The 17,071-nt window shown below is 48.7% G+C and overlaps 1 protein-coding gene across 3 annotated transcripts in view; it reads left to right on the top strand.

The window, feature by feature from the left end:
- The first annotated feature begins 2,699 nt into the window (after positions 1–2,699).
- The window catches only part of LOC140489206 (coiled-coil domain-containing protein 134-like), a 28,776-nt gene continuing 14,404 nt past the window's right edge, over positions 2,700–17,071 (top strand). Inside the window, exons 1-4 of one of the 3 annotated variants that reach the window (XM_072588498.1) lie at positions 2,700–2,873; positions 9,977–10,103; positions 10,341–10,462; positions 12,515–12,599. In XM_072588498.1, coding sequence (XP_072444599.1) covers positions 2,715–2,873; positions 9,977–10,103; positions 10,341–10,462; positions 12,515–12,599 — 493 coding nt within the window. In that variant the 5' untranslated portion in view covers positions 2,700–2,714. The remainder of the gene's footprint in view (positions 2,874–9,976; positions 10,104–10,340; positions 10,463–12,514; positions 12,600–17,071) is intronic. The other 2 variants (XM_072588499.1, XM_072588500.1) reach the window with 2 other exon arrangements.

The following is a 17,071-nucleotide window of genomic DNA, read 5'->3' on the forward strand; positions in this document are numbered from 1 at the left end:
CACGCTTGGGACTGTAAATCTCAACCAATCAGGAAGCCCTGGCTGACATAAAAAAAGTTGTGTCAGGGATATTGACAGCTGGCGCCTGACGGTGAGGCTGTACTATAAACAAGTACTGTTCCTGTGTAAATAAAGGATAACTTGGTGACAAACTTTTTTACGTTTTATTTTCAAATCCGATCTCTCTGCACGTGGTCTGTATCCCTCTATTCCCTGCCTGTTTCATGTTTGTTCGAATGCCTCTTAAATATTACTGTTGTATCTGCTTCTAAGACCTTACGTGGCTGTATATTCCAGGCACCTACCACCCGCTGTATAAGAAAGTTTGCCTCATACATCTTTGCCTCTCTCACTTTAAACTTAGGTCCCCTACTATTTGACATTTCCACCCTGGGGGACAAAAGTCCAATATCCATCCCTCTTATAATTTTATATTCTTCTATCAGGTCATTCCTCAGCCTCCAACGCTCTTGCGAAAACAATTCAAGTTTTTCCAACCTCTCCTTATAGTTAATACACTCCAATCCAGGCAACATCCTGGTAAACGTTTATTCCACCCTCTCCAAAACTCCACATCCTTCTTACAGTGTTGCGACCAGAACTGAACATAATATTCCAAATGTTGTCTGACTAAAGTTTTATACACCTAAACATGACTTGCCAATTTTTATACTCAGTGCCTTGACTGAAGAAGGCAAGCTTGCCATAAGTTTTCTTTACCACCTTATCCACTTGTGTTTCAACTTTCAGGGAGATAATGGGCTTGTACTCCAAGATTCCCCTGTCTCTCCATATTCCTAAGAGTCCTGACATGTGATGTATACTTTCCTCTTGCAATTGATCTCCCAAAATGCATCACCTCACACTTGTTTGGATTAAACTCCCATCTTCTATTTCTCAACACAACTTTCCATTGATGTATATCCTGCTGCATTAAGGTAGATAAGTCCTCAGGGTCTGATGGGATCTGTCCTAAGAAACTCTCTCCTCAGAAGGAGAGGTGGTTGCTGGGGCCTTGATGTAGATCTTTGTACAGGTATTCCTGGTGTAACAGGACGGCTGCGTTCCTGTGTAACCTCGCACCAAAGAATCTTCCTCACCGTCTACAATTGTACCAACTTCCGTGTCATCTACAAACGTACTAACCCGACTACCTATATTTTCTTCCAAATCATTTTTATAATTTACAAACAATAAAGTACTGACCCTTGCAGACACTAATGGTCCTGAGGTCAGGACCAGCATGCTCCTGTCAGGATGAAAGATAAGGATGGCAAGATTCAGGAGCCCTGGATGATGAGATACTGAAAGTTTATTGAAGAAAAATAGGAAGAATATGCAAGGTTTAGGAAACTGAAATTGGACAGGGACTTTGACAAATATCAAGGAAGCAGGAAAGAACTTAAACAAGGAATTAAGAGGGAAAAGATGGGCCATAAAATGACCTTGGCAACTAGGATTAAGGTCAATCCTAAAGCATTCGTATATTAGGAGCAAGAGAGTAGCTAGGGGAAGGTTGGGTCCACTCTCAGATAAGGAGGGATTTTATGTATAGATCTAGAGAAAATGCGTGTGTTCCTTAATGATTACTTTGCATCAGTATTCACCAAGGAGGACATGGATGATGGTGACATTAGGGTGAGGTATCTATATTCTGGGGCATGTCAATATTAAGAAGGAGGTGTTGGGTGTCTTGAAAAACATTTAGGTAGATACTTCCTCAGGTCCTGATGGGATCTATCCCAAAACCCACGTAGCCTGCACATTCTTAGACACGATGGGCATTTTAGTATGGTAAATTGATCAAATCTGCACATGTTTGGACTGTGGGAGGAAACTGGAGCACCCAAAGTAAACCCACGCACACAGAAGGGAGCTTGTGTGAAATCCTCACAGTTGTCCAAGGGTGGAATTGAATCCAGATCAATGGTGCTGTAAGGCAGCATGCTACACTGTGCCACCCTGCCTATAGGTAGACCCACAATGCTGTTAGGAAGGGAATTCCAGGATTTTTTTTCCTAGTGACCCTGAATGAACAGCAATATCAGGAGGGTGAGTGACTCGGAGAGCAATGTACAAGTGATTGTGTTCCCATGAATCTGCTACCCTTGTTCTTCGAGATGGCAGTGATTGTGGGTTTAGAAGATGTTATCTTAGGAGCCTTGGTGAATTCCATCTTAGAGATGTTATGCCCTTCTGCTACTGAGGCAGTAGGTACATGCCTATACAACATCCTGCAAGCTCCCCTCAAAGTCACTCACGATCCTGACTTGGAAACATACTGTGGAGGCTAGTGTTGGACTGGGATGGACAAAGTTGAACATCACACAATGCCAGTTTATAGTCCAACAGGTTTATGTGGAAGTACAATCAACCCGAAAAGTCGATTTTCCTGCTCCTCGGATGCTGCCTGACCTTCTGTGTTTTTCCAGCTCCACTCTAATCTTGACTCTGATCTCCAGCATCTGCAGTCCTCACTTTCACCCAGGGAAGTGGCTCACTTGTTCCTTCTCCAGGAAACATCGGTACATTCCTTCGCAGATCATGATTTGGAGATGCTGGTGTTGGACTGGGGTGTATCACACAACACCAGGTTTTAGTCCAGCAGGTTTAATTGGAAGCACTAGATTTCGGAGCGACGCTCCTTCATCAGGTGATTGTGTGATTTGTAACTTCGCAGATCAGAAAGTAGCAAGCGGGGGCGAGTCACGCGCATGCGCAACTACAGGACGGCTGATTGGTCAGAAGCCTCAAGAGGGTTGCGCATGCGCAGAATCAGTCGCGCGGCAGGCACCGAGCTGAGAGGAGCTCCACTTGGGCGCTCCCGGATATGGTTGATAAAAGGTTCTTTCACAGTTATACTTTACGATTCGGTAGGCCCACCGCTTCGAATAATTACATTTGCCTTTTTGCACGATGTGCCCTGGATCTAATTGGAAAGTTAGGTTCAGGGGGCGGCTGCTCAGGTCGAATGGCTCTGGGATGATTCAGCTCAAGCAGGAGGTGGCCGCCTCAGTGGGGATGGGGGGGAGGGGATGAAGGGGGGTGAAGGGGGTGGGGATGGGGGGGGGGGTGAAGGGGGTGGGGATGGGGGGGGGTGAAGGGGGTGGGGATGGGGGGGGGGGTGAAGGGGGTGGGGATGGGGGGGGGTGAAGGGGGTGGGGTGGGGCAGAAGGGGTAGGGGTTGGGGTGGGGGGGAGAAGGGGTGGGGGTGGGGGGGGAGAAGGGGTGGGGGTGGGGGGGGGAGAAGGGGTGGGGGGGAGAAGGGGTAGGGGTGGGGGGGAGAAGGGGTAGGGGTGGGGGGGGAGAAGGGGTAGGGGTGGGGGGGGAGAAGGGGTGGGGGGGAGAAGGGGTAGGGGTGGGGGGGAGAAGGGGTAGGGGTGGGGGGGGAGAAGGGGTGGGGGTGGGGGGGAGAAGGGGTGGGGGTGGGGGGGAGAAGGGGTAGGGGTGGGGGGCGAGAAGGGGTAGGGGTGGGGGGGGAAAAGGAGTGGGGGTGGGGGGGGAAAAGGAGTGGGGGTGGGGGGGGAAAAGGAGTGGGGGTGGGGGGGGAGAAGGGGTGGGGGTGGGGATGGGGGGGAGAAGGGGTGGGGGTGGGGATGGGGGGGAGAAGGGGTGGGGGGAGAAGGGGTAGGGGTGGGGGGGGAGAAGGGGTAGGGGTGGGGGGGGAAAAGGGGTGGGGGGAGAAGGGGTGGGGGGGAGAAAGGGTGGGGGTGGGGGGGAGAAAGGGTGGGGGTGGGGGGGAGAAGGGGTAGGGGTGGGGGGGGAGAAGGGGTGGGGGTGGGGGGGAGAAGGGGTAGGGGTGGGGGGGGAGAAGGGGTAGGGGTGGGGGGGGAGAAGGGGTAGGGGTGGGGGGGGAGAAGGGGTAGGGGTGGGGGGGAGAAGGGGTGGGGATGGGGGGAGGAGAAGGGGTGGGGAGGAGAAGGGGTGGGGGGGAGAAGGGGTAGGGTAGGGGTGGGGGGGAGAAGGGGTAGGGTAGGGGTGGGGGGGAGAAGGGGTGGGAGTGGGGGGGAGAAGGGGTCGAGGGAAGAAGGGGTGGGGGGGAGAAGGGGTGGGGGGGAGAAGGGGTGGGGGGGAGAGGGGTGGGGGGGAGAAGGGGTTGGGGTGGGGGGGAGAAGGGGTGAGGGGGTGGGGGGGAGAAGGGGTGAGGGGGTGGGGGGGAGAAGGGGTGGGAGGGAGAAGGGGTGAGGGGGTGGGGGGGAGAAGGGGTGAGGGGGTGGGGGGGAGAAGGGGTGGGGGGGAGAAGGGGTTGGAGGGGGTGGGGGGGAGAAGGGGTGGGAGGGAGAAGGGGTGAGGGGGTGGGGGGGAGAAGGGGTGAGGGGGTGGGGGGGAGAAGGGGTGAGGGGGAGAAGGGGTTGGGGTGGGGGGGAGAAGGGGTGAGGGGGAGAAGGGGTTGGGGTGGGGGGGAGAAGGGGTGGGGGAGAGGGGGTGGGGGGGGAGAAGGGGTGGGGGTGGGGGGGAGAAGGGGTGGGGGTGGGTGGGAGAAGGGGTGGGGGTGGGGGGAGAAGGGGTGGGGGTGGGGGGAGAAGGGGTGGGGGGGGTGGAGAAGGCGTGGGGGTGTCGGGGGAGATGGGGTGGAGGTGGAGAAGGCATGGGGGTGTGGGGGGAGAAGGGGTGGGGGTGGAGAAAGCGTGGGGGTGTGGGGGGAGAAGGGGTGGGGGTGGAGAAAGCGTGGGGGTGGGGGGGAGAAGGCGTGGGGGTGTGGGGGGGGAGAAGGGGTAGGGGTGGGGGTGGAGAAGGGGAGGTGGCGAAGGGAGTGGGGTGGGGGGGGGGAGAGAAGGGTTGGAGGCGAAGGGGGTGGGGTGGGGGGGAGAAGGGGTGGTGGGTGGGGGGGGGAGAAGGGGTGGTGGGGGGGTGAAGAGGGTGGGGGTGTAGTGGGGGTGAAGGGAGTGGGGGGGTAGTGGGGGTGAAGGGGGTGGGGGTGAAGGGGGTGGGGGTGGTGGGGGAGAAGGGGGTGGGGGAGAGAAGGGGGTGGGGGGGTGAAGGGGTGGGGGGTGAAGGGGGTGGGGGTGAAGGGGGTTTGGGGTGGGGGTGAAGGGGGAGGGGTGGGGGTGAAGGGGTGGGGTGGGGGGGAGAAGGGGTGGGGGTGAAGGGGGTCGGGGTGGGGGGGAGAAGAGGTGGGGGTGGGGGGAGAAGGGGTGGGGGTGGGGGGAGAGGGGGTGGGGGTGGGGGGAGAAGGGGTAGGGGTGGGGGGGAGAAGGGGTAGGGGTGGGGGGGAGGAGGGGTAGGGGTGGGGGGGAGAAGGGGTAGGGGTGGGGGGAGAAGGGGTAGGGGTGGGGGTGAGAAGGGGTGGTGGTGAAGGGGGCGGGGTGGGGGGGGAGAAGGGGTGGTGGTGAAGGGGGCGGGGTGGGGGGGGAGAAGGTGTGGTGGTGAAGGGGGTGGGGGGGGAGAAGGGGTGGTGGTGAAGGGGGCGGGTTGGGGGGGAGAAGGGGTGGTGGTGAAGGGGGTGGGGTGGGGGGGAGAAGGGGTGGTGGTGAAGGGGGCGGGGTGGGGGGGAGAAGGGGTGGTGGTGAAGGGGGTGGGGTGGGGTGGGGAAGAAGAGGTGGTGGTGAAGGGGGTGGGGTGGGGAAGAAGAGGTGGTGGTGAAGGGGGTGGGGTGGGGGGGGAGAAGGGGTGGTGGTGAAGGGGTGGGGTGGGGGGGGAGAGAAGGGGTGGTGGTGAATGGGGTGGGGGGAGAGAAGGGGTGGGGGTGAAGGGGGTGGGGTGGGGGGAGAGAAGGGGTGGGGGTGAAGGGGGTGGGGTGGGGGGAGAGAAGGGGTGGGGGTGAAGAGGGTGGGGTGGGGGAGAGAAGGGGTGGGGGTGAAGGGGGTGGGGTGGGGGGGAGAGAAGGGGTGGGGGTGAAGGGGGGGAGAAGGGGTGGGGGTGAAGGGGGTGGGGTGGGGGAGGAGAAGGGGTGGGGGTGAAGGGGGTGGGGTGGGGGAGGAGAAGGGTTGGGGGTGAAGGGGGTGGGGTGGGGGAGGAGAAGGGGTGGGGGTGAAGGGGGTGGGGTGGGGGAGGAGAAGGGGTGGTGGTGAAGGGGGTGGGGTGAGAAGGGGATGGGGGAAGAAGTGGGTAGGGGGAGAAGGGGGTGGGGGAGAAGTGGGAAGGGGGGAGGTGGGGGTGGGGTGAGAAGTGGGTAGGGGGAGAAGGGAGTGGGGTAAGGGGGTGGGGGGAGAAGGAGGTGGGGTTGGGGGAGAAGTGGGTGGGGGTGAAGGAGAGAGGGTGGGGTGAGGGTGTGAAGGGGGTGGGGGTGAAGGAGATGGGGTGGGGTGAGGGGGTGAAGGAGAGTGGTGGGGGTGAGGGTGTGAAGGGGGTAGGAGTGGAAGGAGAGGGGGTGGGGGTGAAGGGGGTAGGGGTTGGGGTAAAGGAGAGGGAGTGGGGTGGTGAAGGAGAGGGGGTGGGGGGGTGAAGTGTGTGGGGTGGTGAAGGAGAGGGGTTGGTAAAGGTGAAGGGGTGGGGGGGTGAAGGTGGTGGTGTGTTTATCGGTTGGTATGGGTCAGTGATTGCTGTTAGCCCACACTGCAGCCTCTACCTCTACCTACCTCCGTCTAAACTCCCACACTGTTTCATTCAGCATTGAACTGATGATGGTCCAGGTTCTGGAATAAATCTGTTGCTGATGCCAAACTGGCCTTTCAGCGGGCGGAAGGGATATCCCAAAATCATGCCGACTATTCTGGACTCGGCAGCCAGTGTTTGTGTAGCTGCTGTCAACTCATTGTAAGACAGCTCGAATCAAGGCCCCATGTACAGCTTAAGAAAAAACAGCAGAAGTGTTTAACCTCCACAGGGGCAGCACCGCGTCTCAGTGGTTCGCACTGTTGCCTCCAGGGACCCGGGTTCAATTCCAGACAGTGTCAAGTTTGCACATGATCTGCTGTTTCCTCTGAGTGCTCACACAGTCCAAACATGTGCACGTTAGGTGGGTTGGCCATGCTAAATTGCCCTGTAGTGTCACGATTGTACAACCTTAGTTCAGGTAAATGCAGAGTTGTGGGAATATGGTGGGATAGTCTTTGAGGGGTCAGTGCAAACTCAGTGGGCCAAATGGAATTCTGTCATTGAGATGTTCCTCAATTGAATCTGCAAAGAGCAATGACACACAGCCACCTGCTCCATAAGTGATTGGTGAGGTGAGGTTGAACAGCCTTGGCCCATGTTCTCCAGAATGGAGAAGAAAATGAGACGTAATCTTACTGAAATGTACAACATTCTTACAGGTCTCAACAGGGTATATGTGGGAAGGATACTTCCCCAGGCTATAAGCAGGGAACACAATCTCAGCATAAGGGGCAGACATTTAGAACTGAGATCAGGAGGGATTTCTTCATGCAGAAGGTGGTGAAGCTTTGAATTCATAACTCCAGAGAGCTATGAAGGCTTAGTCATTGAGTATGTTCAATTCAGAGATTGTTAGATTTCTAGATAGTAAACATATGGGGATGATGGGGGGAAATGGCATTGATGATCAGCCATAATCCGATTGAAGGGTAGAGCAGATTCAAGGGTCTGAATGACCTACTCCTGCATCTGTTTCCTCTGCTGCTATAAGTGGACGATGAAAGTTGTTTCCTCATGCGATAATGACCATGGGTTCAAAGCTGTGGAACATCTAGGCCATTCCGCCCTAGATTGTAGTAATCTTAGGTTTGGAAGGTGCTGTGTAAGGATATCTCCAGTGCAACGTTTAGATGGTGCGTAAGTACATCAACAGAGGGACTTCCTTTACCTAAACATGCAAATTAGGAGCCAGAGTAGTCCATTTCGCCCTTCAAGCCTGCTGCAGGATTTGATGAGATCATGGCTGATCGGATTGTGGCCTCAACCATCCCCATACCCTTGACTCCCTTGTCAATCTGAAGTGTTGGAACAAGCACGAGTTTCTGAATGGCCTACTCCTAATTCTTTTGTCCTTCTGTAGATGATGCAGTTGATGTGGTGAATCTGGACATTCAAAAGATTTAATTGAAGTTTTAGATAATAAACTGATTAATCGAGACTAACTTGACATTCTCACTTACCTCTAATACTCCTCAACATTCTGTTAATCAAGAATTGAACTACATCTATTGTTCCCCACCCCAGGAGGGAAGAGAGTTCCAATTATTCACAACTGTCCGAGTGGAATAAAAACCTCCTCATCTTTCTCCCACCCCCGTTCCTAGGATGGCTCCTTGGGCTCCAACTATTTATGTCTACATGAGTGACTTGGATGTGGGGTTAGAAAGTAATGCAGCCAAATTTGTAGATGACACAAAAATAGATGAGAAAGTAAATGAAGAAGTATGCAAATGGATATGGATAGTTTGGTGAATGGGCCAAAATATGGCAGTTGGAGTTTAACATGGATATGTGTGAGGTTATTCATTTTGATCAGGAGAAAGTGAGGACTGCAAATGCTGGACAGTCCGAGTCATAACGTGTGGCGCTGGAAAAGCACAGCAGGTCAGGTAGCATCTGAGGCGTAGGAGAATCAATATAAGCCCTTCATCAGGAATGTGGGTGGGGGAGTTAGAGCTAAGTAGGAGGGCTGGGGCGGGGGCTGGGGCTGGGGGAAGGTAGCTGGGAAGGCGACAGGTAGATGGAGGTGGGGGTAATGGTAATAGTTTGGAGAGGAGGGTGTAGCCGATAGGCGAGAAGGAAGGTGGACAGGTAGGACAGTTTAAGAGGGCGGTGCTGAGTTGGAGGGTTGGGTCTGGGATAAGTTGTGGGGAGGAGGGATGAGGAAACCGGTGAAATCGATGTTGATGCCATGTGGTTACAGGGTCCCAAGGTGGAGGATGAGGCATTCTTCCTCTCGGCGTCGGGTGGCTTGGATTTGGCAGTGGAGGAGACCCAGAACTTGTATGTCCTTGGCGGAGAGGGAGGGGGAGTTGAAGTAGTCAACCATAGGATAGTGGAGTTGTTTGGTGTATTAGAAAAGTGGAAAGGCAACTTATTATTTAAGTGGAGATAAACTTCAGAGTGCTTTGGTACAAAGGGTTCTGGACATTCTCATGCATGAATTGCAGAAAACTAGCATGCAGGTACAGAAGGTAACAAGGAAGGCAAATGGAGCTTTGACATTTATTGCTGAAGGAACAGAGTATAAAAGTAGGAAAGTGTTGCTGCAACTGTACAAGGCATTTCTGAGACTGCATCTGGAGTATTGAGTACAGCTTTCGTTCCTTTACTAGAGGAGGGATGTAATTGTATTTGGTGACAGCAGGAAGGAGGTTCACTAAATTTATTCTAGAGATGAGAGATCTATCTTATGAAGAAAGATGGAGCAGTATTGGCTGATACTTGAGTTTAGATGAATGAGAGGAGACCTAATTGAGATATATAAGATGCTAAAGTAGATTAACAAAGCAGACAATAGAAGGGATGCTTCCTTGAGGAACAATCTAGAATGAGAAGTCAGGGTTTTAAAATAAGGGGCAGTAGATTTAAGAGAGATAAGAAATTGCTTCTCTGAAAGGGTTGTGAATCTGTGGAATTCACTCCTCCAGAATGTGGTGAATGCTGGGATATAGAATAAATTTGAGGAGGGGATAGCTGGTGTTTTATTTGGTCACGAGTTGAAGAGTTATGAAGAGCAGGCAGGCAAGTAGAGTTGAGGCTGGGATCAGCCATGATCAGAGATATCATCCTGTGGTGGAGTAAGCTTGAGGGGATGAGCTGTCTACTCCTTCTCCTGGTTCGTATGTTAAATGAAATAAGGACCTGTGGCAAATCCGGTGTCACATTAGCCATGCCTGTGAATTATTTATGGGTGAGATAGTGCTGAGATAATTTTATCAGCAACCATACCTATGTTGTAGCTGTTGGGTTTGTTTGACAACTTGAAGCAATGGAAGACAGTTCACCCCAAATTTCTAAAACTCAGATTTTGAACTTCCATCCTTTTTCCAGTGAATAAACAGTTTCATGATTCGAATTTGTGCATTATGTTGAGGATATGCTGCAAGATTGAATACGTTTGAACAACATATACATTTGTTTCACTGCTATTTGACAGGTTGATTTGTCTTTACAGTGGATCATGGATGTCCTACAGCTCTGTGTGATTGTGATGAGCATGTACTTAAATACATTGAAATCTTCCAATGGTCAGAAGCAAAACTTGGACCCAAGTCTAGAAATCTGTATCCTTTACTGCACAGATCTGGTTTCATTGAAAACCAAATCTAAAATCCTATGATCTCCTTTCAAATGTTTAGCCTGACATGGCAAAAAGAACCCTGCTTTGAGAGGGTTGGTGGAACTGAATTTGTTTGTTGGGATTGCCTTTTCAGTGCATTCATTAGACTGTGAACAAAATCTTACAGAACAATCTCTAAACTGTGGCACTGCATACTTTCCTCAACAATACTACTGTTTAGATAGAAAACTGTTTGAAACAAAACGCAAGGACCAGATGCATGCTTTGAAGAACATGATTGAATTAAATGACATTAATCAGCAGTACAAGATTATAGATATCATGTTGAAAGGATTGTTCAAGGTAAGCATAAAGATTTGATCAGGGTACAGGGCCCTCTGTCCACCCACAAGCTGTGTTCATTACTCACCAGCTTCATTGCTCACCTTGACCACTGTTGGCCTAACCACTGGCTGAACCAAACTGTTTGCAAACCTGCTGTCCTGTTTGACCCCAAGATAAGCTTCTGACCATATATCTGCTCTATCACCAAGACTTCCTATTCTCACTCTGTAATGTTGAAAATTTCTGGCCTGTCCCTGCTTTGGAAGCCTTTAACCATGTCTTTGTCACTTCTAGACTTGACTGTTCTTATACTTTCCTGACTGAACTTCCTTTTTATTACACAAATAAACTTAAGCTCCTTCAAAACTCTGCTACCTGTGTCCAAATTTCCACTATTGTTTGTCTATTTTTATGCTAACTGACTTTCAGCAATACCTCAATATTTTAAATATTCATTTTTACTTTCAAATTTTGCCTTTACTCGCATTTTGCTTCCAGATCTCTGCTCCTTTCCAACTCTGCCCTTGTAACCATTGTACCATTTCCAGCCTTGTTTTCAACATGACCCGTAGCTCTAGAGTTACCTCCTGAAATCTTTCCTTTGAAGATGATCCTTAAAATCTACTTGTCCTAGTATATTCCAATGACTTTGTATTCCTCTAAGGCCAGTATATGTTGTCCATCCCAAATCCCTTGAACTGAGTGGTTTGTTAGGGCATTTCAGAGGGTGGTTAATAGATACTCATGTTGAGGTGGATGTGAAATCACTTGTAGGCCAGACTGGGTAAGGTGGGCAGATTTCCTTCCTTATAGTATATTAGAGAACAAGATAGGTTTTCAACAACACCTTGGTGTCTTGATCACCATTACTGAGAGTTAAGTTTTATAATCCAGATTTATTATTAGATTAGATTACTTACAGTGTGGAAACAGGCCCTTTGGCCCAACAAGTCCACACCGACCCTCCAAAGAGCAACCCACCCAGACTCATTCCCCTGCATTTACTCCTTCACCTAACACTACGGACAATTTAGCATGGCCAATTCACCTCACCTGCACATTTTTGGACTATGGGAGGAAACCAGAGCACCCGGAGGAAACCCACGCAGACACAGGGAGAATGTGCAAACTCCACACAGACAGTTGCCTGAGGCGGGAATTGAACCCGGGTTTCTGACGCTGTGAGGCAGCAGTGTGAATCACTGTGCCACTGTGCGGCCAAATTAACTTAAATTTAATTGAATTTAAATTCCATCCACTCTAGTCGGAATCCATGTTCCCAAATCATTAGTGTCTATGACATTATCATTACACCTCCATTTCCCCCTTTGGTTGAATCAAATTTTGTTTGATAACATTCTGCTATTGAATCTTTGGAATCTACATTAAAGTTGCTACACAAGTTATTATCAATTGAGCAGGTACAAAGTGATCTAACCCTTGAAAGTCAAACATTTTTGAAATAATCCACTGGTAATATTACATTTTTCAACTGTGTTTGGTTCAATGAAATTCATACTGTCCAAATACTGTGACAATTTGGCGAGGTACAGATTGTAAATGCTGCGTCAGATTAGTTATCAGCTTCCCTGCTTTATTTAGTGTAGCTCTTCATTCTCCTTCCTGTGCTCTGTATTTCTTGAACAACCCTTGACCCCGCTTAACTTAGTTGTCCAAAATCCAAGAAGATTTGAAATCCAGGAAGGATTTTATTTCCAAGAGTGCCAAGTTTTACATACCCTTCCTGTAGTTGTGAAGCTTGGTGGAGACTGTTCTAGAAGGTAAGTCCAAGTTTCTTGTCAAGTTTAAAAGCTGAATTATTACCAACCTATTCTGAGTTAGGAGCCCACATGACTTCAGGATCAGCTGCATATCTTTATGCAGGTCCCTCACAGTGACAGACGCAATGGCCTCTTTAAGCCAGTTTCTTAGCACTCAATACCAGAAAAGAGAATCCAGCAATACCAGAAACTAAACAGTTTGATTTTAGAGCTGAATCTGTGCTTTTTCCGGAATGCGTTAGAAAATATGAAATTTAAAGTGAAACAGTTTGATATTCATTCATTGTAGGTACTAGAAGACTCCAAGACAATACTGACTGGTGCTGATGTGCAAGCAGATGGCCCACTGCCTCATGACGAGAAACTCAAAGATGGTGACTATAGGATGAAACTTTTTCTTCATTTTATATACATTTATTTTGTCCCTTGTTCTGCTTGGCTCTCAGTAAGGACTTAGTGGTAGACGTCTCATTTTTGAGTCAATGGGTTATGGGTTCAAATCCAGCCCACAGCCTTCGGTATGTATTCTCAGCTGACACTTCCAACACAAGTTGTTGCACTGACAGTGATCCCATCTTTCAAACCAAAGCACTGTCTGTCCTCTTGATTAGTGTGGACTATTTCACTTGGAGCAGAACAGGCTAAAACCAGATTTAGTCAAAGATTTCAAAATTTGAATTTTGTGAGAGGGAATGGAAGAATAAAATTGCTTCCCTTTGGGAGGTCAGTGACGAGAGGAGTGGAATACAGGATTTCCTAAGCTAGTGCAAAAAAAAATTAGGTTGGCGTATATGTTTATTTGGAGAAACCCTTCCTTTTCATTCACTCTATTCCATGCTGCTAATGTGGTAAACGTCCACATAATTCCAAGGGGAGAAGTAGAAGCTCATCTGTTTTCCTTAGAGAAGATCTCATACTCCATCAGTGGCAGTTACGTTTCTCTCACTAAAGCCAGCCCTCCGCTTTGGTGGAAAATGATTCTTGATTTATTTCAGTCACCCTGTTCAGACACACTTCAAGGTGAATAGCACTTGAACCCAGGCCTTTTTGCCCAGAGGTAGGACATTATCATTGCACCAAAAGACCCTCCAATTTTGTGTCTTTTTAAAAGCCAACCTGTTTGCCGGTGTTGTGAGATCTTCTGGGCCAGCGATAAAGACACTACCATTGTGCCACAACAGGTCCCAAAAACCTTTATATATTCCACCTGTTCAGACATTTTGAGACACACCTCACAATAAAAGAAACAGATAAGTGAATAGTTTTAAGTATCGTCTTGCTGTAAATCTACAAGAGTGAGTAGAGTGGGTTCTTTATTGGTTGTATGTTTTATTGAGATATGTCTCTGAAATCATAAGTATTAAGTTAGCCTGGAGCAGTATTTTATAGAGGGATAAGACAGTGCTATTTTCTGGGTCTGTACATTGGAAGAAGCAAAAATGGCCCTTAGTAGAGTGATATACTCTTCTTGTCGGATATAGGAGTTTAGGGAGAGTTTACGTGTTATTGAGCATTATATTGCAACAAATGCCATTGGTTGTGAATCCTATCAGATCAAGTGGATCGGTTGTGGGGACCGTTAGAGGCAATGAGGAATTTACAAGAGCAATAAGGTGTGATGGATGGCAGTTATAGGTAGGGAGGAAAGCTGCAGATACTGTCAGGTAGATGGGTTAACTTCAGGACAGGTGAGAGGTAGGCAGGTGGTGCAGGAATCTTCTGTGGCCATCCCCATTTCAAACAAATATGCTGTTCTGGAAAATGTAGGGAGTGATGGACTCCCCGGGAAATGTAGCCAAACAGCCAAGTTTCTGGTTTCGAGACAGGCTCTAAGGTAATGAGGGGTACATCGGGTTCCAAGCGATTGATTGTGTCAGGGGACTGTCTAGTCAGAGACACAAACAAATGTTTCTGTCGCCAGCAGCGAAAAATCAGAATGTTGTGTTGCCTCCCAGGTGCCACAATCAAGGATGTCTCAGAGAGGGTGCAAAATGTTCTGAAAGGGGAGAGGGACCAGCAGGAGGTCATTGTACACATTGGAACCAACGACATAGGAAAGGAAAAGGATGAGATTCTGAAGGGAGAATGCAAGAAGTTAGGTAGGAATTTAAAAAGGAGGTCCTTGAGGGTAGTCATACCTGATTACTCCTGGTGCTATGAGCTAGTGAGGATAGGAAAAGGAGGATAGAGCAGATGAATGTGTACCTGAGGAACTGGTGCTTTGGAGAAGGATTCACATTTTTGGATCATTGGAATCTCTTCTGGGCAGAAGTATACTGGACAAGAAGGGTCAATTACACCTGAATTGGAAGGGGACTAATATACTGGCAGGGAGATTTGCTAGAGTTGCTCAGCAGGATTTAAACTATTAAGGGTGGGGGGGATCCCATGAGATAGCGAGGAAAGAGATCAGTCTGAGACTGGTACAGTTGAGAAGAGAAGTGAGTCAAACAGTCAGGGCAGGCAGGGACAAAGCAGAGAACAAGGTAGGACTGATAAATTAAACTGCATTTATTTCAGTGCAAGAGGCCTAACAGGGAAGGCAGATGAACTCAGGGCATGGTTAGGAACATGGGACTGGGATATCATAGCAATTACAGACATGTGGCTCAGGGATGGACAGGACTAGCAGTTTAATGTTTCAGGATACAAATGCTACAGGGAAGGACAGAAAGGGAGGCAAGAGAGGAGAGGGAGTGGCATTTTTGATTAAGGATAGTATTACAGCTGTACTTGGGGAGGATATTCACGGAAATATATCCAGAGAAGTTATTTGGGTGGAACTGAGAAATAAGAAAGAGATAATCACCTAATTGTGATTGTATTATAGACCCCCCAAATAGCGGGAAGTTGAGAAACAAACTTGTAAGGAGATTTCAGTTATCTGTAAGAATAATAGGTGGTTATGGTAGGGAATTTTAACTTTTCAAACATAGACTGGGACTGCCATAATGTCAAGGGTTCAGATGGAGAGGAATTTGTTAAGTGTGTACAAGAAAATTTTCTGATTCAGTATGTGGAAGTACCTACTAGAGAAGGTGCAAACCTTGACCTACTCTTGGGAAACAAGGCAGGGCAGGTGACTGAGGTGTCAGTGGGGGAGCACTTTGTGGCCAGTGACCATAATTCTATTAGTTTTAAAATAATCATTGAAAAGAATAGACCAGATCTAAAAGTTGAAGTTCTAAATTGGAGGAAGGCTAATTTTGACAGAATTAGGCAAGAACTTTCAAAAGCTGATTGGGGGAAGATGTTTGCCGGACGGCTGGAAAATGGGAAGCCTCCAGAAATGAGATAATGGGAGTCCAGAGACAGTATATTCCTATTCGAGTGAAAGGAAAGGCTGGTAGGTATAAGGAATGCTGGATGACTAAAGAAATTGAGGATTTTGTTTAAAAAAAAGAAGGGAACATATGTCAGATATAGACAGGATAGATCAAGTTGAATCCTTAGAAAGCTATAAAGGCAGTAGGAGTATACTTAGGAGAGAAATCAGGAGGGCAGAAAGGGGACATGAGATAGCTTGGGCAAATAGGATTAAGGAGAATCCAAAGGGGTTTTTACAAATACTTTAAGGACAAAAGGGTAACGAGAGAGAGAATAGGGCCCCCTCAAAGACCAGCAAGGCAGTTTTTGTGTGGAGTTGCAGGAGATGGGGGAGACACTAAATGAGTATTTTGCATCAGTGTTTACTGTGGAAAAGGACATGGAAGATATAGAATGTAGGGAAATAGATGGTGACATCTTGAAAAATGTCCATTTAACAGATGAGGAAGTGATGGATGTCTCGAAACACATAAAAGATAGATAAATCCCCAGGATCTGATCAGGTGTACCCTAGAACTGTATGGGAAGCTAGGGAAGTGATTGCTGGGCCTCTTGCTGATATATTTGTATCATCGATAGTCACAGGTGAGGTGCCAGAAGTTTCAAGGTTGGTTAACATGGTGCCACTATTTAAAAATGGTGGTAAGGACAAGCCAGAGAACTATAGACCAGTGAGCTTGACTTCGGTGGTGGGCAAGTTGTTGGAGTGAGTCCTGAGGGATAGGATGTACATGTATTTGGAAAGGCAAGGACTGATTAGGGATAGTCAACATGGCTTTGTGTGTGGGAAATCATGCCTCACAAACTTGATTGAGTTTTTTGAAGAAGTAACAAAGAAGATTGATGAGGGCAGAGCAGTGAACATGATCTATATGGACTTCAGTAAGGCATTCAACAAGGTTCCCCATGGTAGACTGGTTAGCAAGGTTAGATCTCACGAAATACAGGGAGAACTAGCCATTTGGATACAGTACTTGCTCAAAGGTAGAAGACAGAGGGTGGTGGTGGAGGGTTGTTTTTCAGACTGGAGGCCTGTGACCAGTGGAGTGCCACAAGGCTCGGTGCTGGGACCACTACTTTTTGTCATTTACATAAATGATTTGGATGTGAACATAGGAGGTATGGTTAGTAAGTTTGCAGATGACTCTAAATCTGGAGGTATAGTGTTACCTCAGACTACAATGGGATTTTGATCAGATGGGCCAATGGGATAAGGAGTGGCAGATGGAGTTTAATTTAGATAAATGCAGGGTGTTGCATTGTGGGAAAGCAAATCTTAGCAGGACATAAACACTTAATGGGAAGGTCCGAGGGAATGTTGCTGAATAAGAAGACCTTGGAGTGCAGGTTCATAACTCCTTGAAAGTGGAGTCGCAGGTAGATCGAATAGTGAAGGCATTTGGTATGTTTTCCTTTATTGGTCAGAGTATTGAGTACAGGAGGTGGGAGGTCATGTTGCAGCTGTATATGACATTGGTTAGGCCGCTTTTGGAATATTGCGTGCAATTCTGGTCTCCTT

Source organism: Chiloscyllium punctatum, chromosome 18, assembly GCF_047496795.1.
Source record: "Chiloscyllium punctatum isolate Juve2018m chromosome 18, sChiPun1.3, whole genome shotgun sequence".
NCBI classification, from domain to species: domain Eukaryota; kingdom Metazoa; phylum Chordata; class Chondrichthyes; order Orectolobiformes; family Hemiscylliidae; genus Chiloscyllium; species Chiloscyllium punctatum.